Here is a 24,862-nt window from a genome sequence, read left to right as displayed (position 1 = left end):
CAAAAAGATAATATTTTATTTTCAGAGCAGCTGATGCAATATTGAATCAGGTTTTCACAAATAAATATGACAGTGTCTATTTGGTTACATCTCCATTTGATGAATGCCCGTCTATAGGAACTGTAATAACTTTCTGAGAAGGCTAATGATTAGAATGTGTTAAATAAAATTTCCCTGGTTCCCTTTCTGAAGAAGCATTGTGACAATTAAAAAAAAACAAAAAAAAGCTTATCACTTGGAGGGGAAACAACCTAGAATGCCCCAGTTTCTTTCTTTCTTTTTTTTTTTTAAGGAATGCACCTTTTTAGGACAAGTCTATAAAACATCTTTATTTATTTGTTACATATGATGTTTAAATATAACTTTGCTTTCAAGCTTCAAACTTTTTTTAAACCCCTGGTAAAATAAGACTTTTGGTTCACCTTAACAAAAACTGACCTAGGAAGAAACATTTTTAGCAAAATGTTATTATAAAATTCACTAGAAAATACTGTCCTCTTTTTGCCAAAATGTTACATAAAATCCTTATTAAAAATACACACATTACAAAAGAAAAATTATGAATATGCTATACATAGTGCTTTAATATGGACCAAGGGACTTGCATTCCAGGAAAATACAGTTAAGCACACTAGATATTATGATGTCAACTTATAATAGTGCAAACCTGAATAAATTACATCCTGATATGGAAGGCATGCAATTCATCTGCTGAGAATAGAACATAACGAAGCCAGAACAGGAAGCAATCACAACCACTATTTAAAAATGTTTTCCTTTTTATTACATTAATTTTTTTCAAAAATACTTTTCTTTACAATAGAACTCCTAGAAAATATTTACAACCTTCCTCTAATAAAATATAACAGCAGTTAAATATATTTGAAAATAAGATGGGTTTTTCCATAAAATATATCTGTTAACTTTTTATATACAAGCTTTCTCAAAGAGGTCTAAATTCACTAATGAAAAACCATCTGATAGTAAACAGTAACCGAGTTGAGACATTAACCATTAGGAAGAAAAGTTCTTTGGGGTGGGGTAAGGGGAGAAGCTAAAACACAACACACACATGCAGGCAGAATTATTTCAGAAAAAAAAAAAAAAGTGCAACATTGTCCTAGGAAGTCCATTCTTTAAGTTGATAGTCAAGAAATACTAATTCAGGAATTTGAACTGTCTCGTTATGGAGGAGTTCTTTGGTTGTTTCAAGTCAAAAATCCTTATGCTATACTGCATGGAAAATTAAAAGTAAGCTGTGCATTCTATTTTTGCCATGGCAACTGAGTTTATTTTTTAATGTTTAAAATTGGAACAGCTGGGCAAATCTCTAAACAGAGGCAATACATTTGCTTTATAAACACTTTTCTGGATGTTTGCTCCACAGACCCAATAGCAGCACCCTTCTAGGCTCACCCTCAGACACTAAGTGGAGGGCAGTAGTCCCCGGGAGAGACGATCAGCCAAGGATATGACAGCTGTAATGGCTCGGCCACAAAGTTGATGCACACTGCCCAGGCAGTTCTTGACTCACGACTGCTTGGATAAAACAGGATAGCATAACCTTTCTGAAATGGCAGCAAATGAAACTTTTTTTTCCCCTCTAAACAAAAGATGTAGGAAAACGCCAAGACCTCTTCTTTGAAAATAGGATGGAAAAGAATTTTAGTTTTTCTTCTGTTCATGACTTTCCTGAAGTTCAGAGACCACTGCCTGTGTGGGGCTGCTGTGGCTCACAGCCGGTTCCCCGCCATGAGTGTGTGCTAAACGCTTTTGCAGAGTCAAAGACGTCAGGTCCTACTCTCATGCTTCTGCTGATATTCTCTCTCATGTCAAGCTATGAATGTGTCAGCAAAGTGGCCCAGCGTGATAGGCACATTTATGTGGAGCTGGGAACCAGCATACCTGGGGTGGGCGATGCCTGAAAACACCGGCCCGGGAAATCACGCTGCATTAACTCCGAAAGGGGAGTTGTGTGAAGCAGGATCCTCTCTGTACTGGGGCTGTGTCCCAGCCTGACTTTTGCCCTAACGGTGGGATGGGTCAGTCTGACTCAGTTCAGAAGCCTGGGGCTGAATGGCATTTTTGAAGGATTACAGGTTTATTACCTTCAAGTACAAACAGCAACCCTGCTGACAGGGACAGGAGGAAGCAGAGCAAAGTCATGAAGGTTGGAGAAGTCTAGAAGTACTTTGGTAAGTGACTTGTAATGAATACATTCATTGTTTGAATGCAAACATTATAGCTAAGGTGTATCCGAAGCCATACTGGTTGGCCTTCAATGCTATTTGTCTTGTATTTGCTATCATATGTGTTAGAAAACTATTTCTTATAGCTAACATCAAGGTAAACTTCAGTCCAGCGGATGTGAATTATAGCAAAATCCCAGTGAATGCGGTTTCACAGTACTTCCAAGTGGCATAAAGTAATTTCAGAACTCCACTAATCATTAACAGTGTTGCAAAAAAGAATAGGCTTTTCTGATTTGTTTTTTGGGCAATAGAACACTTTCTGGCATTCTAGGTACTTCAATATGTGTCCTTCAATCACCCTAAAGTGAAAGCAGTCCTGGCAACTTAATATTTGCCTCCAGATGGGTCTCCAGTCAGTTCATGCTGAAACACAGTTCTGCGACCCACAACTTGGAGCTGACCAGCCCCCAGGGAACACAGAAGAGGACAGGACGCACCTGCTGTAGAAAACCAGGTCCTCAGTAAACACTGCTGGGAATGAAAGCCTAAAATTATACAGTACTCCATTCCTGCAAACGGCCCAAAGGATGACAGGCAACACAGGGGAAACCTATTTTCACATTTGGTCATCTCCTCACATGTCGCGTGTGCTGGAGGAGAGCTGTGTAACAGCAGGGCTTGCTTTGCCCCTGGAGAGCTGCCCCTAGCATAGTATCTCCAGGCGAAGATGCCATGCTTACTGCAAACTACGGAATGAGGTCAGAACAGAATCAAAGTAACGCTTGATGGGAAAAGTTGGCCCCAAGACCCCAGTACTAAGAGGGTCGCCTGCCTCTCACACACACACACTCACAGCAAGCTTTGGGATAAAAGGCAACCGGGATGGTTGACATCTGAATGCAATGAAACATGAAGGTCAGCTTCAGTCCCTACCAGGAATGATTTCATGAGAAGGTAGCCCAGATGAAACACCTCTTAAAGATAGTTGTGCCAATTATTTATTCCCCCAACCCCCCACAAAAACAATTTTTTTTTAAATAAAAGGAAAAGAAATGGGATTTTTTTTTCTAAACCTGAATAAAATGACCACTTTTAAAACAGGTAGTTTAAAAGGGTTACAAAACAAGCAGGCAGTCCAGGTTTCCTGATTAATGAAGACGGAGGCCATGGGTTTTCACTGTCTTTAAGTGACACACAGGGCTTTATAGTTCTGCGTCACCCTGAAGCAAGACTGAATCTTGATCATCCAAGAGAAGATCGGTGTCCACGACTTCAGCCTCTTCCATGACACCTCCCAACTGCTGGACGACGTCGTCGTCGAGGATGTCCACGTCCTTGATGGGTTTTATCAGACTCAGCTGGTCCAGGGGCAGCAGCCCTGGCGCCCCCACGGGCCCCGTAGTCCTCTCGATCGTGGCTGCCATCTCAGCTGCAAAAGCCGCCTTCTGAGCCTTTTGCCTCTGCTGTTCCTCCTGCTGCCTGTGAGTTTTCATGTGCGCATTTCGGCTTTTGATCTTGAAGAAGACCCTAAAAATAAAGAAAGAGAGGTGTGTAGAATTTAGAAGGAGATCTGAGTTCTTGGAAATCCGGGTGTCCTAGGGGGAATAGGGGTGCGTGGTCTGACAGAGTCCCTGGCTGCTCAGCTTCTAGGACCTCCTTCCCCTGTGACCTGTCACCTCCCTTCCTTCCTCTCCAAGCATTACAAGGAAAGGGATGGGGCAGAACACACTGACTGTGCCTCAGGCTTCCTTCCTGTGACAATGGAGGAGGAATTCTCAAAGGCCTCCTGTCCACCTGGAGTCTGGAGCACAGGCCCTTTCTCCGCCTTCAGCCTCCTCCTTCTCCTCATCACTGACCATGCCCTCTCCACTGGAGAAGCTTCTAAATAATGCTAACAAGCCCTGATAGTCCCCATCATGAAACAACCCACCATCTGCCTCTGGCCTCTGTCCCTGTTCCTCCACAGTAGAAAGTTGTTGGTGTTTTTTTTTTTTTTAATAGACACAGGGTGTCTCTCTGTTGCCCAGGCTGGAGTGCAGTGGTGTGATCACAGCTCACTATAACCTTGAACTCCTGGGCTCAAGTGAGGTGGGACTCCAAGGCTCCCACCTCAGCCTCTTGATTAGCTAGGACTACAGGCACACACCACCACGCCTGGTTAATTTTTAAATATTTTGTAGAGAGGGAGTCTTGCTATGTTGCCCACACTGGCCTCGAACTCCTGGCCTCAAGTGATCCTCCTACCTTGGCCTCCCAAAGTGTTGTGATTACACGTGTGAACCACTGCGCCCAACCCACGGTCAAAATTCTCGACAGATCTGCCCACATGCATTTGGTGGATCTCTTTTTTCTCTCCTCCTTCCTCTCCAAGTGGACTGTTGTCCCCTCCTTGTCAACCCAATTGCTCTTCTCGATGTCATCGGTAACTCTGTGTGGCCAAATTCAGTGGCCCCTGTCTTTATTGTACTTGACTTCTGAGCTGCATCTACTACTCCCTTTCACTTAAGGCCCCTGCTTTGTGGCCAAGATATTACCATAATGGCTATATATCCTACAACACAGGACACCCCCTCTTCCCCAAGCAAGGAATTAGCAGACTCGAAATGCCAATAGTGCTGAGGTTGAGAAACCCTGGGATAAAAGGATACATTGCTGGGGTTAATTCTTCAGATGAGAGGTCTGCAAACTATGGTCAGTGGGCCAAATCCTGACTGTTTTGGGAATCAGTTTTATTGGCACATAGCCATGTCTATGTAATGTTGATGGCCGCTTCTGTGTTGCAGTGGCAAAGCTGAGCAGTTATGATAAAGACAGTAAACGGCCCACAAAGCCTCAAATATTAACTATCTGGACCTTTTTCAGAAGAAGTGTGTCCAGGAGTGAGACTGTTTATGGACAGGGCGTGGCATAATACTCTTTAGTCACTCCTGAGCTCATGAAGGAAAAAAAAAAAAAATCACAAAACACCTGGTTTCTAAGGCCTGAGTCCAACAGGGCTGATAAATCACAATTCTACCTGGACACACTGAAAATGGTTCCATGTAACAAACATAATTTCAGCAGCTCTAAGAGGTATTTTGTGAACATTTGCCTAATGTTATTCTGAGTTAGGAAAAGCCACATAAACCATTTGTATTTTCCAGAAAGTCATAACTGGATTTCTGGTGGAAAAAAGTTCCCCAGCAACCTAAGACTCCAAAAAACCATTTAATAGATGCCACTGAGACATGGCCGGGAAACACGAAATGCTGACTTTTGTTAGTTAAATCATCCTCTGTCTCCACCTGGTGGAATGTAGCGTTGTAGCCTGTTTGAGCCTAATGAGTGGGAGGTGCTGGCTCCTCTCGGGAAAACTGGTAAGACCCTGATACCCTGATGCTGCCACTCCAGGACAAATAAGTAAGAGATCACTGAGAGTCAGCTGAGGGTGGTTCCATCATTATTTCTATTAAAAAAGCCTTAAGATCAATCCAGGGGCCCATTTCTCCCATGGTGCACCAGTATGTGGTGGGTGGTGATGTGAAAATGACATCATGGCCAGCTTGGAAGGACGGCAGGGTGTGGAGGAGACCCACACTGAATCCCACCTCTCCCATCCCTGTGCTTCACAGGAGGAAGGGATCTGCTAGTTCCAGTTCACTTTGGTGGGTGCTGCCAAGCTGGGCTTAATCAGAGGCAGCATGGCATAGAGCCAGGAGCACAAGGCCAGGCCTGCCCGCCTGATTTGAATCCCCACTAGGCTGCTCGCTGTGAACTGCAACAGGGGCTTCACCTTTCTGTGCCTCAGTTTCTGCCTGTAAAAAAAGAAGCTCCTAAAAGTACCCGCCTCACAGGGCTAAAGATTAATCAGTACATGTGCTATGGGTTGAATGTGTCCCCCAAACAGCACACGTTGAAAACTGAATCCCTAATGCAGCTGTGTTGGAAGGTGTGGCCTAATGGGAGGCGTTTCAGTGATGAGGGCCTCACCCTCATGAGTGGATTCATGCCGATTATTATAGGGTATGAGGCTGCAAGTTCAACCTTTTGCTCTCTCTCCCCTCTCTTTGCCCTTCCACAATGGGATGACTTAGCAAGAAGGCCCTTGCTGGATGCAGGCCCCTTGACCTTCAACTTCCCAGCCTCCAGAACTATAAGAAATAAATTTCTTTTCTTTATAAATTATCCAGTCAGTGATATTCTGTTGTAGCAACACAAAACAGACTAAAACATGTAAAAAATCCTTTAAAACAGTGCCAGGCACATAGTGAGTACCTGATAAACAGCAGTTACTATTAAGTTGCCTGCTCTACTCTATGAGGTCCCACCTGGCCTTGCTTATGTAACTGTGGATGTTTTCCTGGTAGAGTTTCAGAAACCACCTGGGCAGCATCTCTCCCAGGTAACACTCCTCTTCATGCTTGAGGCACTAGGAATTATGGGAAGAGGAACTCAGCAAGGCTCCTAAAGGATGTAATTCGTAACAATGTAGTACCCTTCCAGTCAGGTGGACTTATTGAGAAGTACACTGGAATTCTCTACTGGAGGCTGTGGGAGGGAATCACCCATCTTACCACCAATGGCATTTTCTACCTAAAGCAAAAAACAAAGTAAACCAAAAGGACAGAGCAGTGGTCAGGAGCCCAGGTCTGCATTCGGACAAGACTGGGTTCAAATCTCAGTTCTGCTCTTTACTGGCAGTGTGACTTAGGGCAAGTCATTTTACCTAATTTTTAAACTCTTATTTGTAAAACAAGTATAAAAAAACAGTATCTGTATCACATGGAGTTTCTATGTGAGGATTAAATGAGCTCATACACATAAAGCATGTACCAAAATAAGTGCTCAGTAAATGTTAGCTATTATAATTACTATCTCATGTTACTTTAGTTGTTGTTGTTGTTGTTTTTTTAATTATACCTAAAAGGGGAGGATAACAAATATGTTTTATTTCATGTGTCAACTCTGATTGATTGTGCAGCTTGAAGCATGACAATGAAAAGTATTTGAGGCTTTGTCTTAAAGTGATAGCAAAGAGTGTGGTGATTGATTAGTGATGTCTGCCCTAGGCACAGAAGTAAGCGAAGGTGGTAGGAATACCCTGTATGAGCCATCTGTGTTATAGAGAGTTCCTGATTAGGTGTTCTAGAGCCATTCTCAAATCATTCAGTGGGGATGCAAACAGAGTAATGCTAGTGAACATAGATTGGGTGTGAAGGGAAGGAGTGGGAACCAGAGTCCCGCCTGCCATTCCTGGGAAAGAGGGAAGTTTTGTAACTTAGAGGTTCACTCTCTGAAGATATCCATCCTTACAAGGCTCTAAGATAACAGAATGGCCATATTCTGAGTCTGCGACAAGGCCTACATACCCATCCCAAAGATGGTATGAAGAAGAATTTTGAATTCTAAGTTCTTTTTTCTGATTGAAGAAACCTTAGGCCATCCTGGCCCAGTCCCCATACAGCAACTATCCTCATGAACTCAGATCCAGTCCCTAGTCCCCTGCACCTACTTGCCACACTCCTTGCAGGGGAAGATGGTGGTGGGGTCTGTCTCGCCGCTGGTGGTGCTGTGAGAGGGTGAGCTCTTCACCGAACAGTACCCACTCTGGGTGCCACCAGGCTTCTGCTTCCCAGAGGGGACGGCACCTCGGGCCTTGGTCACCTGGTTGGTGCCCCCGTGGATGCGGGCATGGCCATTCAGTGCCTGTCGGGAGCTGAACACCTGGGGAAGAAAGGGAGTGACATGACATCTACAGTCCTGAAAAGGAAATTAGGGTTATTAGTTACTCAGTGGTAAACATGGAATACTTGAAACTGTCTTAATGACAGGGCACAAGGGTTTTATATAAGCACACTTTGGGCATATGCTACAAAAGGTAAAGATCAAATACCACAACCATAAATGCTGTGCCAATCAAAACCTCATCACTGCTACAATCAGAAGAGAAGAAGCGATGTGGCACAGGATGAACAACAAAGCTACTGTCTAGAAGTCAAGACGTCAGGGGTTTGGACCCAGCTCTACTGTAACTAAAGCTGCTGGGCGATTTCCCTTCTTTATACTTTATTTTTTTACATCTGAAAAATGAGGGGGCTGGACCAGCTTTCAAATTTTTTTAAAGCCGGTAATTACCTCCTTCTCTCCCTCCCATTTTTCTTCCTTCCTTCCTCTTTCCCTCCCTCCTTTTTTTTTTTTTTTTTTTAAGAAATCAGGTCTTACTCAAAAAACTGAGGCTCAAGTTAAAAGCAGAGGTGCTCTGGCTAGAATGGAGACAGCGCCCCAGAATTGGGCCTGTTTGCTCAGCTCTATCTACCCCCAGGAAGCCCTAGTACCCTAAGGAACCCAGTTTGAAAGACAATGATTAGGTTTTCTGACATATTCTACGTTATATATAGTCTTAATCAGTAGCCCATTGTTGAATCAATATTTAAGACCCCCAAATTTTAATACAGAATGATAAAAACAGGAAGGATCTGGGCAGAATTTTAAGATACTGCCATAAAGCTGGGTTTCTTAACATCAGCACTACTATCATTTTGGGTTGGATAATTATTTGGTGTGATGGGTGGGGGGCTCTGTTTTACAGGATGTTTAGCAACATCTTTGGTCAGACATTGCTTGCCAAATGTTCTTGGGGAATAAATCATGCCCAGTTCAGAACCACCGCTATAAAGGGATGTAAATCCATATCCCTGAATCCCAAGAGTCCTGGCTCCCAGCCTGTTAAACTCATCAGCTAAGGGGAGTACCTACTGGGCTGTCTAGCTGTAGTAGTTGCTGTGTTAAGTTTATGAGCTCTGTGTTTTGTTTGTTTGCTTTTTTGTTTTTGTTTTCAGATGGAGTCTCACTCTGTCTCCAGGCTGGAGTGCAGTGGCATGATCTCAGTTCACCGCAACCTACGCCTCCTGGGTTCAAGCGATTCTCCTGCCTCAGCCTCCTGAGTAGTTGGGACTACAGGCGCGCGCCACCACGCCCAGCTAATTTTTGTATTTTTAGTAGAGACGGGGTTTCACCATATTCGCCAGGATGGTCTTGATCTTTTGACCTTGTGATCTGCCCACCTTGGCCTCCCAAAGTGCTGGGATTACAGGCGTGAGCCACTGCGCCCGGTCAAGCTCTGTTTATTTTCTTACCTAGGAAAAAACCTATTGCTGACTTGGCAACCAAAGCCTCCATCGTTAGGCAAGGAATAAAATAAAACCAGCATGCTTTTTCCACTGTGATTTTTAAAAGTCATTAAAAAAATATCTTCTTTTTTATGTAAATAAAAATTGGAACAGAAAAATATCTACCTTGCTGAGCATTTGATTGGAAAAAGTAAAAGATAACTTCCCATTTGGTACACAACTTACTGTACATAGAGCTATGATTTGAGGAGGCGTCTGATTTCTGAACAAATTCACCAAGAAATACCATCACTTAAAGTCATTATCGTAATCATGCTGCACCGAACACTCTATACAAAACGGCCAGGTCATTAAACATCAAAGATGGAAAACAAGTCAGCAATTTCTTCTGTTCTCTCTAAAGTGAATGCAAAATGTATATATCTTTGTTTTTTTAAAAAACAATTTCATTTTTTTAAATCATTTTATTTTTTTAAATCATTTGATTTTTTAAATCAAATGAATTTCTGCTTTAGGATCTAAATATCTTAAAGACTGTTGCTTTCTCCATCTGAGCGACAGGCTTAATAAGCAGCATTCAGTGCACTCTGGAGAACAGCGCCGTCCTATGTCATGTACGAGCAAAGAAAAGCATACTGACTTGAGGAAAACGGGCTTCCTGTGGAAGGGGCAACATTATTTTGAGGGGTAATCCCTCTAGAACTTGCCTATACAGGTGTGCCTGGCCTTAAGAAATCTGATTTGGAAAAAGCTCACCAATTCAGACTAGTGGGGGACCAGTGGGAGATTGAGAAATAACCTTTAAAAATATCCGTTAAAATACACATGGAGCCTTAGACGAGGCCAGCACAGATACCATAAGGTCTTTCTTTAGTGCTAAGAATGACCAAATGGTGAACTTGTTTTATTTTAGCTAAATTATGCTTCCAATATTCTTGAAAAGTACTGGCCTCAGTACTTAACACACATTCCCTTTCAGCCTGTTTTTATGATTAATTTACTTTTAGTAAATCCTTTTTTCTCCACTATAGAGTACAAACATAAACTTTAGTTAAATCTTTGTAACAATATTCTCCATTTTAAATTAGTGACATTTCAATTAGTAACACTTTATGAAATGTGAAATGCAAAACCTTCTAACAGGTAAAAATTGCAGGAGGTGGGTCAAGTAATTATGTCATAAAAGGATGATCTTTGTCAGCAGGCTCTCCAAGTACATTTAAATGCATGTTGACAGGGCACAAGCTTGTGTGACACACAGCCCAGGGGAGTGCAGAGGCTCCAGGAAATGTGGAATTATGTTCTGGAGGCCAACACTCGCTGCAGAGCTTGGAATCACACACTTCTGGGCACAGGGGCCTTCTCCGTGTTCTCCAACACGCAGCATTGTGCTTGACACAGAACACACACTCTGTAAATACCTGTTGGCCAAATGAAGAAGAAAACAATGGCAACATGGAACACCCTCTGCCAAACTGTGATTGTTGGAAGAGCACTCTCGAAAATACAACATCTCTTAAAGCCAGGCACAGCTATATGGCCCTCGCTTGTCCCAGATCCCCAGACGACACAGACACACTTACAGCCCCACAGTTGGGCATTTCACAGATGAAGGAGCCTGAGGGCTGGCCCAGGGCCTGCAGGGGCGGCCCCTCCGTGGGAGCCAGGACGGGGACGGGTGGCGGCTCCGGGGACTTCGGCACCTCACTCTCTTCTTCTTTTGTGGATTTCCTATCTTCTTCCGGGTCCTCCTCCTCCTCCTCTAACTCTTCTTCTTCTTCACTTGTCTAGTGTTAAGGTAATAAAAGCAAGAGGGGAAAATCCCCAAATGGCATTCTTAGTGATGAACAGAACTCACAGATCAACAGAAGAGAGAGGGGCTGGATGCTGGCACTGTGCTCCTTTCTTTCTGCATAAGGAATGGCGGACAGAGCCTGCTAGGCGTGATCCCAGAAAGGGTGGTCTCAGGATGCTTAGGACTTTGAGGTCAAGGAAGTAAGTCCCCTGCCCCATTTTGGGACCCTCATCACTTATACAAAGATATGGTGAGGCAGAAAGGAGCAATTTCTACATGCAAGGATTCCCTGCCTTGTTCAAGACCATTAGATCTTAAAATGACTAAAACACAGGCTGCACCCTGCCTGTGAGTAGCTCTGTCTCCTCACAGTGGTGAAGAGGGTTTTCCAGCAATACAATACCATGGAATCCCCCTTGGAGAGAGACTAAAGAAGGACCTGTGCTGATGTGTTTTGGAGGCTTTATAACACCACTCTGCAAGATGCTGGATTTGACCTGTGGCGGGCAGAAAGCACGTGACAGAAGGGGCGCTCCACTCTGGTCTTGTCAGAAAATAGAATGAAAGGAGAGAATATGGAAGGGGAAATTCCCTTTTATTTATCATGTGCTTTTCCTTTTGTCTCTGACCATGGGCTTAGAAAAAGCAGTGTATTCAATGTTTCTATTTATTCATTTTCCCCTACCAGAGGCATTTAATGAAAAAGAACAAGAAAAACATTTCTTATGAATAATGATCTCCTCTGCTTCTATGGCCCCTCTCCCCACTTCAGAACAGCAGCCATGGGGAGAATTAAGCAGAAGGTCCCTGCTCTCCTCAAGGTTAACAGAATAGTAAGTTACTGGAATAGCTTGGAGTGGGTGGCCTGGGTGTGCTGGGATGGAAGGGCGGGGATCCAGGAGGCTCTCATTCTCCCCTTGCTTAACTATATTCTGCTCTTTCCATCCTTCCCAGGGTAGGGGTGAGGGTTGCTGGCTCCTGCAGGCCCCGAAAGGGCTGAGGACCAATCAGCCTCATTTCAGCTTTCATTTTACAGTTTACAAAGTGCTTTCACATTTACCATGCCACCGAATAGGCTGCAAACAGTCCTCTCATTTTACAAACGAGGAAGCAAAAGGCATGTCCAGCTGCCCCTGACCTGGCAAGTCATTTGTCTCTGCCAGGCTCTCTGCATAACTCATCACTTAATGCACGTGGACTCCAGTCTACTCTACCCCGACAGTGATGGAACTCTGGGGAGTCTATGATTCTTAAAGCCCAGAAGCAAGACTTTCTAAGAAAGATACAGATTTCTGAAAGTAATGATACCCTAGGACCCAGAAAACACAAGCTTCCTCTCTGCAGTTTGGATTTGGGGTGTGTGTGTGTGCGAGAGAGAGAGAGACAATGCCAGTATGTGTGTGGCATTTAGTGGCCCCTCACTGTTTCAGTATTGTCCTTATTTAATATCACATACATGTACACTTGCGATGCAGTAGGAACAGGGTGTATTTAAGAAATGGCTCCAGTTTCCATTGGTAAACAGGATTAATTAGTAATGATCACATTTGTTAGAAGACCTCAGTGAACACTGATGTAGGCCTAGTACATTTGACAAAGTGGTTTATGATCGAAGCAGCCAGCCTCTTACTAGCATAGAATATACAGGTTGATTTCACTTAGGTGGTCTTATTCCTGTAGGACTCCACCATCTTTCTGTCCCAAAGAGTTTCAGGCAAAACATTGTTATGTCAAACTGGGACTTTGTGGCCTCAAACATTAAGTAGCCCATGGTCTACAGTTTGGCACTTAAAAATAATTACACACAACAAATGACAATGCCATTTGTTTCATGGTATTTGTATTTGTTATAATGACAATTTTCTCACAATGCCATTGTTTGGCTTAAACATTCTTAGAAGAAATGTTCCATATAGCCACAACATTATAAATTACACTGTACCATGATTATGTATGTCTCCAGAATTTAGATAGGTTTTATTTCAACTGGCAATCTATAAATCACAAAATGATTTATCATCAAGCCATATGGCTCACCAAAGTGACTAAGAGATACAAAGATACAAGAACAGAAATCTTAACATGTAGAACTTTGTATCAACAAGTTGGTCATTTTATGATATATTGTGAAACAAAACATTTAGTATATTCCAAAATTAGAAGGCGGGCAAATATGGGGGTGGGGAGGAGGCTATACATTTAACATGGTGCTCAGAACCTCGAGTGTCCACAGTAAGAGTTTCTTGAGGAGGATGATATTTTTATTTCTCAGACATGCAAATGGAATTCATATTATGAGAAATTGGTAAGTCAGAATACAAATGCTCAACAACCCAAATCTGCTCAAAGACACAAATTTGTGTGTAACAGTCGCTAATAATAATGATGATGATGATGACAATATTGAATGCCTGCTGAAAATCATGCATTTCACACACACAAACATACACACACACACACACACACAATTTCTAGTTCTCATAACACTGTAAAATTTTTTCATTTTTAAACAAATGAGGAAATCGACCCAAGAAATATGTTTCTCAAGGTCACACAGCTGGTAAAAAAGTTTAACTGAGATTCAAAACCTGGCCTTATCTTATTCCAAAACTTCAACCTTCTTCACTCCTTGGTCTGGCTGCAAATGTCCACAGGTGCATATTTGTCTATCTGGAAATAGCTTAGAGATCCTAAACCTCTCAGTATCATTGGAACCAGCTGCTTTGAAATGTCAAAGGGAAGGAGGATGTTTCCCAAGGCCCTTGTCAATGGACTGTGCTGTAGGTAACTGTGCTGACATCATTGTGAGTTCTACCTTTGCCCTTGGAGCCCTGATTGCTGTTTTCCACAGTCAGTTAACTGCCTCAGTTGGTTTCTTGAATTGTGCTAATTTTTGGTCACGGCCAGCCCCATATATTTGTCCTGAGTTGGGGAGCATGAGCACAGGCAGGGGACAGGAAGGTGTGGCCAACACCTTCTCCTCTCACCTCATTAACAGAACCCATCTTGGCTCCCTTCCTCTGCTTCCAGTCACCCTGCCCCTGCGGAGTGAGCAGCTGTGCTCTGTTGACCTCCCGGTTACTTAGCTAAAGGGCAATCATTCCTTTCAAACCTCCTTCTTTCCCCCTCTCTCAAGTCCTCAATAATCCCTGAACCACCTGAGCATGTTCCTTCATGTTCCATCTGCAGGGAAATGGTCACCCGCCCTTTCGTAAAACATTGAAGACACATGATCAGAAGAGCTATCCCAGGTGTCCCAGACAGGCCCCGAGGACAAAGAGTAGGACCACATCCTAGGAGTGTGCCTTGCACACCCTCCCCAGGTGCACCCTCCCCGGGATCCCCATGATCCCAGTTTTTCATCTCCACTTGGCAAACTATGCTTAGAAGGCTGACTGTGCACATAGTGCCCACAAAGCCCCTGTGAGCTGCCATACTGGCCTTTAATCAAGATTTTCTTGTTTTTTTTTTGTGGGCCTGAGTCATCTTTGCACATAAGCCTTTTGCTTTCCCTAAGCTCACAAGTAACCAGGGTGTGGACACTCCTGGCCCAGCCTAATACTGGCTCCTGGTGAATAAACCCGAGGGTGTGGCCCCTCGGGCACCCTCTTACCCTCTCCTCCTTCATCTGAAGCTTCATGCTGGCCTGGGCCTTCCTACCCATCTTCAAAGCCCACGCAGTCCAAGACGGTGCCTCTGCCTTGTGTGGAAACATCTTTGTTAGCATCACTCCTCTGCTCAGCATCCCCTTGTTCATTCCATCTCCCTCCAGTGAATTCACAGAAGGAATGTTTATGAATCAGAGCAACTCCTATCTTTGAAAAATATTCACCCATTCATTTAACGAACATTTACTGAGTGACTGTATTATGCCAGGCTCTGTCCTAGGCACTTGATAACGCCCAAGCCTAAGATGTACCAATTTACCTCGGAAGACCATATTCTCTGATTTTGCCCCTCTTCCAAAACATGGCACTGACAGAGCCCAGAACATTCCAGAATTGGAAAGGACTTTCTAAATCATTTAAATCATCTGGCCATTTTACAGGCTAGCAAGCCTAGGTCTTCAAGGCAGGAATCTTTGTGCTTCCTTGTTTACTGTCTCTTCTATTCATTTGGAAAGCAATGCTCTGTGTGACCTGGGGCAAGCCCCTTCCCCTCTCGGGGTCTCAACTTTCTGCCTGTAAAATGGTGAAATTGGGTGAAAGAGTCCTTAAGGCTCCATCTAAGACTTCCTGGTTCTCACTGCATACTGCTTTTCAACACTCTTGGGGTTCGTGGTGTATTTCCACTTACACATGTTGTATCTTCCCAACAAGGACATATGTTCTGTGTGGTGGGGGGAGAGAAGGGAGGGGTCATTTAACATCCTCGGGTTGCCCACAGCACTACATACACATTGCTGTTTACATTGTGGGAGTTCAACTGCTTTTAGTTGACTGAACTGGAGGAGATCATATTGTTTTCTTTTTCTTTTTTTTTTTTTTTAATTTAGATGTAGTCTCACTCTGTTGCCCAGGCTGGGGTGCAGTGGTGCAATCTCTGCTCACTGCAACCTCCACCTCCCGGGTTCAGGCAATTCTCCTGCCTCAGCCTCCTGAGTAGCGGGGACTACAGGCGTGCACTACCACGTCCAGTTAATTTTTTGTATTTTAGTACAGATGGGGTTTCACCATGTTGGCCAGGGTGGTCTTGATCTCCTGACCTCGTGATCCGCCCGCCTTGGTCTCCCAAAGTGCTGGGATTACAGGTGTGAGCCACAGTGCCTGGGTGATCACACTTTTTTTAAACATTAGGCCACAGACGAGCAAAAGACTATTCTGATATCATACATCACTACTTATTCTGATATCATACATCACTACTTATTCTGATATCATACATCACTACTTAAATGAGTCAAACCAAAGCCCTGGTCACAAGAAATCCTGAATATAGAATACTGCCATCTCTGATTGAAAAAATGGCAATACCATTCTATTCTACAGATTTCTATTTTCTCTGATATTTGGGCTCTAACATAAATGTATATATGTATGTATATTTCATAGTGAGGATCAATTATTAGTTAGAAGCATAGGCTTTGATGCAATAATGAGTCCAAAAGTTTTTTTTTTTTTTTTGAGACCGAGTCTCGCTCTGTCGCCCAGGCTGGAGTACAGGGGCACAATCTCGACTCACTGCAAGCTCCGCCTCCCGGGTTCACACCATTCTCCTGCCTCAGCCTCCCGAGTAGCTGGGACTACAGGTGCCTGCCACCATGCCCGGCTAATTTTTTGTATTTTTATTAGAGACAGGGTTTCACCGTGTTAGCCAGGATGGTCTTGATCTCCTGACCTCATGATCCGCCTGTCTTGGCCTCCCAAAGTGCTGGGATTACAGGCGTGAGTCACCGCGCCCGGCCTAAATTTCTTTTTTTTAGACGGAGTTTTGCTCTTGTTGCCTAAGCTGGAGTGCAATGGTGTGATCTCAGCTCACTGCAACTTCTGCTTCCCGGGTTCAACCAATTCTCCTGCCTCAGCCTCCTGAGTAGCTGGGATTACAGGTGTGTGCCACCACACCTGGCTAATTTTTTGTATTTTTATTAGAAATAGGTTTCACCATGTTGGCCAGGCTGGTCTTGAACTCCTGACCTCAGGTAATCTGCCCACCTTGGCCTCCCAAACTGCTGGGATTACAGGCTTGAGCCACTGTGCCTGGCCAAGTCCAAATTTTTTATACTTCTTTAAGAAAATGTGTGGCCAGGTGCAGTGGCCTGAGATTACAGGGGTGAGCCTGTAATCCCAGCACTTTGGGAGGCCAAGGCAGGAGGATTGCTTAAGCTCAGGAGTCCGAGACCAGCCTGGACAACACAGTGAGACGTTGCCTCTACAAAAAATTAAAAAATGAGTGGGGCGTTGTGGTGTGTGCCTGTAGTCCCGGCTACTCCGGTGGACGAGGTGGGAGGACTACTTGAGCCCAGGAAGTTGAGGCTGTAGTGAGCTATGATTGTGCCACTGCACACTAGCCTGGGCGACAAAGTGAGATCCTGTCTCAAACAAACAAAAGAAAATTTGCATATCACTGCTCTTACCTACACAAGGGAATCAGGCTCAACAACATACTCAGCAGCTGTGTGACTATGGCCAATTTACTTAAGCTCTGTGCCTCAGTTTCCTACCGCATAGAATTGGTATTAAATGAATTACATTGGATTAAATGAGTCAATATTTATAAAGTCCCTAACACAACGCCTAGCACACGAAAACTGCTATTTCATTGTCTGTTAAAGAAAATAACACACATACATGTGCTAACCCTTACAACGGGGGCACAATTGGGAATGAAAATATAATTTCAAATATTTACATAATTCATGAATTCCCAATACTTTCACTGATGGTGACACAAGCTAGAGCTCAGTAATGTAATACATAATTTTTATATACACATACACTGTAGGTAATGTTTTCCACAGAGTGTGAGAAGGAGCTTTCCCGTGGCTATGGATGCAGGGTGGAGAGTTAATTGCAAGGATCACAAGTGATAATAATCACCAAAGCAACACACACAGGGTTCAGAGACTATTTAGGTCTTGTTGTGTCTTTGGTACATACTTAATGTGCAGTTGACTGTGGACTGTCTGCTAATGAAGGAAATCAATACCAGGGATAAATGGTGATGTAAGGATTAGAATCATCCACATGCAGCAAATTAAGTTCCTCAGTGATGGAGGGTTCCTGGCACTACCTAGAGGTCAAAGCTCCTCTTGCTCATGCTTTACAGACTGTGGCAATCCCAGGGACACTTTCTGAGGCATGTTATGGGCTCAGTTCAGTAGCATCTGTGACATGGACAGATCAGAAAACAATATTCCAGGGGGTCAGGACACCACTCAATCATAAACCAACAAACCCAAGGCTGGGACCATCCTTGGTTTAACTCTTCCGGCTCCTAGCTGCCTTGAAGCGGGCACCAGCCCTCACCTCTGTATCTGAACACTGAGCTACAGGCCAAACCTATGGACGTCTTTCCTCTACCTACTCAGGAGGGCAGGTCCTGAATCCTGCAGGGGAGCTGGGCTGTTGTCACCTCCTTCCTCCTGCTATCTTGGCAGCAAAGCCAAACCGAACACCAGCTACTTACTAACCTGGGCCTGGGGTGGGAGCTGTGCCAGCACAAGCAACAACCTAGCAGCTTCACTCACCACACAATCGTCGATGATTTCTGCCAGGCGTGTCCGGTGTTTCCGCCCCAGTCGCATGATCTTTTTCCATGTGTAGTAGTACTCCACGCACTGAGCCACTGTCTTGGACTTCACCTGCCGGGAAAGCGAGATCAAGGTTAGCTCCAGCAATGGGCAGACAGCAAAGGCAGCAAGCATTTTTGAATATTTAATTTTGTAATAGGTAATAAACAAGTTTGTATAGTTCAAGAAAAAAATGTACGCAGTGAAAGGCCTCCTTCCCACACCTGTCCTTACCCCTCACCCTGCAACACAGGTAGCCCCTTGCATTACTTTCTTTGGGTATCATTCCAGATTTTTTTTTTTTTTTTGAGATGGGAGTCTCACTCTGTCGCCCAGGCTGGAGTGCAGTGGCACAATCTCGGCTCACTGCAAGCTCCGCCTCCTGGGTTCACGCCATTCTCCTGCCTCAGCCTCCTGAGTAGCTGAGACTACAGGTGCCTGCCACCACGCCTGGCTAATTTTTTGTATTTTTAGTAGAGACGGGGTTTCACTGTGTTAGCCAGGATAGTCTCGATCTCCTGGCCTCGTGATCCGCCCACCTCGGCCTCCCAAAGTGCTGGGATTACAGGCGATGAGCCACCGCGCCCGGCCAGGTCTATGCATCTTAAGGCAAAAACATTCCTTTCTTTAGTTCATATGCTCTACGATCAGATGAGGTGTAATAATGTCGGTTTGCTGGTGGCAGATTAAAGGCTGGCCTTACCCCTGACGGTGGGAACAAGGCCACCTACATGGTGAGATGAAGTCCTGTCTCCTCAAAGTTGCCTCCTTCTCATCCCGACACCTGGAATTTCCACACTAGAATCACCTGAGGGAGTGAGGATAGTGTCCGTCCCAGAGAGCCCTGGGTTAAAACTCATGTTGCCTGGTAAGCTCAATATACAATCCATCATCTGTTGAAAGTGTGGGGCCTAAAGGATTGAGGTCTGTGCCAGGCCAGTCCTGGGGGGGAGGGTGACTCAAGAAAGATGCAGCATGAGGGCTGCTGGGCACACGGGGCAGCAAGGGCATGGGCAAGGCAGGAGCAAATGCAGACATGGAGGCGGAGGCAAGTTAGAGAGAAAGTCCTCCTGTTTCTCACACTTGCCCAGGCAAGGCCCTAGACTGATGACAGGAGACATGCCATGCTGGGACACCTCTGAGGACCATCTGTCTCAGCCAGGGGCCAGTGGGTGCTGTCACCTGTGGCCCTGTTCTCTGTGTACCCAAACAGTCTTAAATGGCTTTAACACAATATGGCTCCATCATTCATCAGTTTGTTGAAACACTCTTTGAATGGTTTTAATTTTTTATGCTAAACCATCTCTCAGCCAATAAAGTCAATAAATGTATCTGTTGTATAAAGTGCTATTTCATCTATGGAAAGTTTTATTTTGCTTTAGAATGTTGTATATGCAAGGTATTTTTATTATTACTGTCGTTAAAAATAGGAGTTCAACACCAGAAACCATGCTACTGGGTAGAGGGAGGCCACATGTTCTCCTCTCCCCAGTTACCCAGAAAAAAACTCTGTCAGAAATGTGGTAGATCTGTCAAATATACATAAATTATGTATGACCAGGCACAGTGGCTCATGCTGGTAATCCCAATGCTTTGGGAGGCTGAGGGAGGTGGATCACTTGAGGTCAGGAGTTCGAGACCAGCCTGGCCAACATAGTAAAACTCCGTCTCTACTAAAAATACAAAAATTAGCCAGGAGTGGTGCTGTGTGCCTGTAATCCCAGTTACTCTAGAAGCTGAGGCAGGAGAATCGCTTGAACCTGGGAGGTGGAAGCTGCAGTGAGTCAAGATCATGCCACCGCACTCCAGCCTGGGCGACAGAGTGAAACTGTCTTGAAAAATAAAAAATAAATAAATAAAATAAATTATGTAAATTATGAACCAGGAGCCCAATTCTCATTATTCTGATAGAATTATGAATTCTACATTTTTATTAAGATAGAAAATAACACCGCACCACTGCAGTGTCCAGATAATCTATGCCCTGTCCTCTCCCTCCCACAGTCCTAACACTGGGGCCATACCACCCCTATATCCACTACCATCCTCACCAGCGAGTGTGGAAGACATCCTTTTTGTAAGTATCTTAAACCAGTATCCAAATATTTCTAAATATTTTTGTGTACAATTTCCCAAGTTTAATTTCAACGGGACAATGGGAAAAATCACGCTTACCATCTTCTGTACAAAAATAAAGTCTTTGCTGTAAGTGGCTAGTGCTTTGTTAAACAGTTTTCTTTCTAGAGAGGTCCACTTGTCCGAACCTACAACAAAACACAAACCTCATAAGAACATCTCACAGTTCCCCTTGCTTTTAGTTGCTGGTTCATTTAGTCAAGTTACAAAATACAACGACAGACCAAGTGATATAATACATATCAAATTCCCATTTGAACAAAAAGATAGTGTGATATAATGGTTAGGAGCTCTGACACCTGGGTTCAAGTCTCAGCTATGGCCTTGACCTTGGCAAGTTACTCATCCTAAGCCTGTTTTGTTACCTACAATTGGGAATAATTATAATTGCCTCCACTGATTAGGATTTTTGTGAAACTTAAAGAAGATAATGCACAAAAAGTGCCCAGCATCATCACTGGGAAACAAAGAGCATTCAACACATTTTAGGGACAGTTTTAATGTAATTATCATATTCACAAGTGCAAGCATTCACGTAGCAAGTACCCTTCAGGGTGTGGCTGGATTCACCCTCTACCCTCGAGATGCGCACAATCTACTGGGGAGACAAACAAGTAGGTCATGACGTTCAAGGTGGTAACTGTAACTATTCAGGTAAAGGTGAGGTGTCATTAGGGCACGAAGGAGAAACACCACACTCAGGTTAGGGCCAGGGCAGCCAGGAGGGCTTCCAGGTAGAGAAAACATCTGAGTTGAGTTTTAAAGGTCATATAGAAGCAAGTCAGGCAATAAGGAGATGGAAGAGTATTCTGGTGAGAGGAAGCAGGATATGCAAAGTCAGAGGCAAGAGTGAAGTCATGCACTTCAGTCATTCATTCAACAGATATTTATTAGGTGTATATTACAGGCAAGATGCTGTGCTAGGAAAAATAGCTTAACATTTCTAAGTGCTTACTATGTGGCAGGTTCTAAGTACTTCAGTTATTCATCATCAGGTTCTATTAACAATCCTGTAAGATTGTTATGATGATGATCCCATTTGACAGATGAGGAAATGGAGGTTTCCAAAGAATGACTAGTAATCTAATCTGGTTCAAGTATACTGTTCCAGCAGAAGCAGATGAGGCTGGAGAGGTGAGTGGAGCCAGTTCTTGATAGATTTGCTGACCGAAGAGGGAGAGGCTTCACTGCTGGACTGGTGCATCTGCCTTACTGGCTAAACCTGATATTTACGTCTTTTTCCTCCACGAAAGAAAGCAGAATACGCAGATAATAATATAAAATGGTATTGGCTTGTTTGGGGCAAGAAATAAGGTCTACTTCTAAGGGGATTCCTATTTCTGGAGGCTCTAGGGAAGGTTCCACCACTGCGGCTGGTCCAGAGAAAACTCAGTCTTGTTCTTCTGGCCTGCTGAATTCTCCACATCTCTGATTCTTTGGATGGTATTCGGCCAAGGCTCTGATCTCACTACACTCCTCTAGACTTCATTAGTGGCATACACTAGTACCCCAAACCGTATCTTTCATTACACTTCATCAGTGGGGTACACTAGTACCCCACCTCACTATACTTCATTAGTGGGGTACACTAGTACCCCAAACCATAGTATCTTTCCTCCCTTTCAAGGCAAGTCCAAGGTTTCCATTTTGCTATGGTCAACTGATGGGGCTGCAGTACAGGAAACCCTAATCACCTCTTCCCTTGCAGGGTTTGGCCAAAATAAGTGAATCAGGTGAAAATGCTCTGGGCAGGCAGCGGCCTCCTGTAGACTCCAGGTGGGGAGCCTAGGGTCCTTAGGAAAATATATGGCTCAGTGGCGTAAACTCACATTTCTGAAATAAACAACTTCCCTGTGCAGCTCTTTGATGGGTCCTCAAGCCAGGAGCTTTGGCTCCAGACTCAGAATATGCTTTCCACAGCTGGGCGGGGTCAGATGTCTACAAAAGCAGGGCGACCACCCAATTTATTTGGTTTGCAAATTTATTTATTTATTTATTTATTTGAGATGGAGTCTTGCTCTGTCACCCAGGTTGGAGTGCAGTGAAAAGATCTCAGCTCACTGCAACCTCTGCCTCTTGGGCTCAAGTGATTCTCTTGCCTCAGCCTCCTGAGTAGCTGAGATTACAGGTGCGTGCCACCACACCTGGCTAATTTTTGTATTTTTAGCAAAGACGGAGATTCACCAAGTTGGCCAGGCTGGTCTTGAGCTCCTGACCTCAAGTGATCTGCCTGCCTCGGCCTCTCAAAGTGCTGGGATTACAGATGTGCACCACTGTGCCCAGCTGCAAACTTATCTCTTTACTTCTAGAAGGAAAGCAGCCTTCTCATGAATCCTCAGCAGAAGGAAGTCATCTTCCATGGGTTCCAGAGGATTGGACAGCTCTGGCTGTGCAGACCACAGTAACAGGGAGCCTCAGGGCGGCTGTGCGTTTGGAGAATCCTTGCCGGAGTGCATGTGAGCACAGGGGGTTGGTGGGATTTGAGGCTTTATAGCACGTCCATCACCATTCTTCAAATTCTGTCCAACATTCAAAGCCTTGGGGTCCCCTTACCCAGGAACAGAGGCAGAAAGAGGGACACAGAAAGGAATAACCAACAATTCAGCTCAACAACCAAACAACAATCATGGTTCCTTTTAGGTATCCACCAAAAGAGCAAACGGGTAAGAGGAGTCAGAAAGATAATGATGGAAGAAAGACCACAATGGCAGTCTGTCATACCAGCTGACTTACGCGAGCTTACACAGAGGTTGCTCTGCTGCCCTGCTGCAGGTCCAGAATCTGTGTGGCCCTCAGTTGCATCTCTGATGGGGAATCAGGAGACATTTTGCTGATGAAACCCTCAACTAGATCAATGAAATTCTTTCCAACCTCAGCCAGATCATCAGTTTCCTAAGTTAGAGTGTAGCTCTAAGACATGACAAGACACTAACGGGGCCATCTAGCCTTCTCAGCCAGTCTCTGCAGTGGATATTTTTTTTTCTTTTTTTTTTTTTGAGACGGAGTCTCGCTCTGTCACCCAGGCTGGGGTGCAGTGGCGCGATCTCGGCTCACTGCAAGCTCCGCCTCCCGGGTTTACGCCATTCTCCTGCCTCAGCCTCCCAAGTAGCTGGGACTACAGGCGCCCGCCACCTCGCCCGGCTAGTTTTTTGTATTTTTAGTAGAGACGGGGTTTCACCATGTTAGCCAGGATGGATATTTTTTTTTCTACCTGCCAGGACTCATTACCTGATTTCTGGCCCCAAAAGCAGTGTTCCGTTCCCTGGCCTGTTGATTTCTGAGCAGCATGTCCCTTCATGTTTCCAAATTGCTTGCAACTCCACAGGTGAAGTAACTTCCTGCCCATCTGTTAGGAGGGATCCCCAAACCTCATGGGGGAAGGAGACCTTCTCCCTGTTGACTCCTGGTGGTTTTTAAGACTGCTGCTCTGACACTGGATTTGGTGGCTTCCTGATTCTGGAATGTGCATTCTGTACAACTCGTACTGAGCTGGAGTGGGCTGCATGTTCTCCCTGCCCCTCTATGTGACTCTCCCATTCCAAGGGATACAGGGCTGGGTCAGGGAGTACTCTCTTAAGAGAGTAACAGGTGGCTCTTCTGCATAGTCCTAAGGTCTGTGCTTTGGTGCAAATGACAGTGCTGTGTGTGTGCATGTGTTAGTGTCTGCTCAACAGGATGTTCACAAATTGAGGGACAGAGGCTTGGCCGGGCAACAAATCCATTCTCACACTAGAGCTGGCTTCCTGGTCACAGGATTGCCCACTGAGGCTGAGAGTCCATCCCTGGGCTCTTGGATTGAATTCCCAGGCTAAAGCCTCGGACAGATAAGTAACATATGAATGTGTTTTCCCCAAATAATATCACTGAACTGTGATAAAAAGGGTGATTTTAGTCACCTTAGGTTGTGAACCTGGTTCTGCTACTTACTCCTTCTGTGATCCCAGGCAAGCCTACTTAACTTCTCTGAGTCTCAGTTTCCTCACGTGACATGGGGAGGGTGGCAGTCACTCCGTGACTGACAGGTTTGGTCCTAAGTGTCTGATACATGTTTTGAACCTTCACTGGGCACCTGGAGAGCAGATTCCAAATCAGCCCAGGGCTATGAGACATATGCCGCCCCTGCTGATACGTGACAGTGGCATCCAAGACCACCTGTTTCTTGTTCTGTGTATTTCTTATCCACAGTCTCACTCCTGGCTGCTTATTATATCCATAGTCTTCTCCTTCCTGCCTCCAAAATCCCTCTGTAATCTGAAGTTAAGGAAAGGCTCAGATGTCTCTCTTTCCTGGAGTCTGACAGGGACAAGTTCCTCATTCTTAGACAAGGTTCTAAGCCGGCCCTTCTTAGATCTTGCATCTTGGACAAAGTCCAGGATAAAATACAAAACCGAGGCAGGGGGTT

At 44.5% G+C, this 24,862-nt stretch overlaps 1 protein-coding gene across 50 annotated transcripts in view; it reads right to left on the bottom strand.

Annotated features, from left to right (window-relative positions):
* Positions 1–761: 761 nt before the first annotated feature.
* The window catches only part of TRERF1 (transcriptional regulating factor 1), a 227,489-nt gene continuing 203,388 nt past the window's right edge, over positions 762–24,862 (bottom strand). For 18 of the 50 annotated variants that reach the window (XM_028847569.2, XM_077999928.1, XM_077999953.1 and 15 more), the window contains 6 exons: positions 20,500–20,588; positions 18,283–18,396; positions 14,710–14,796; positions 10,885–11,088; positions 7,684–7,931; positions 762–3,719 (listed from right to left, as the gene is read on the bottom strand). In XM_028847569.2, coding sequence (XP_028703402.1) covers positions 3,395–3,719; positions 7,684–7,931; positions 10,885–11,088; positions 14,710–14,796; positions 18,283–18,396; positions 20,500–20,588 — 1,067 coding nt within the window. In that variant the 3' untranslated portion in view covers positions 762–3,394. The remainder of the gene's footprint in view (positions 3,720–7,683; positions 7,932–10,884; positions 11,089–14,709; positions 14,797–18,282; positions 18,397–20,499; positions 20,589–24,862) is intronic. The other 32 variants (XM_077999933.1, XM_077999942.1, XM_077999962.1 and 29 more) reach the window with 3 other exon arrangements.

Source organism: Macaca mulatta, chromosome 4 (assembly GCF_049350105.2).
Source record: "Macaca mulatta isolate MMU2019108-1 chromosome 4, T2T-MMU8v2.0, whole genome shotgun sequence".
Taxonomy (NCBI): Eukaryota; Metazoa; Chordata; class Mammalia; order Primates; family Cercopithecidae; genus Macaca; species Macaca mulatta.
Note: the sequence above shows the minus strand (reverse complement) of the source record. Positions and strands in the feature narration are given on the sequence as shown.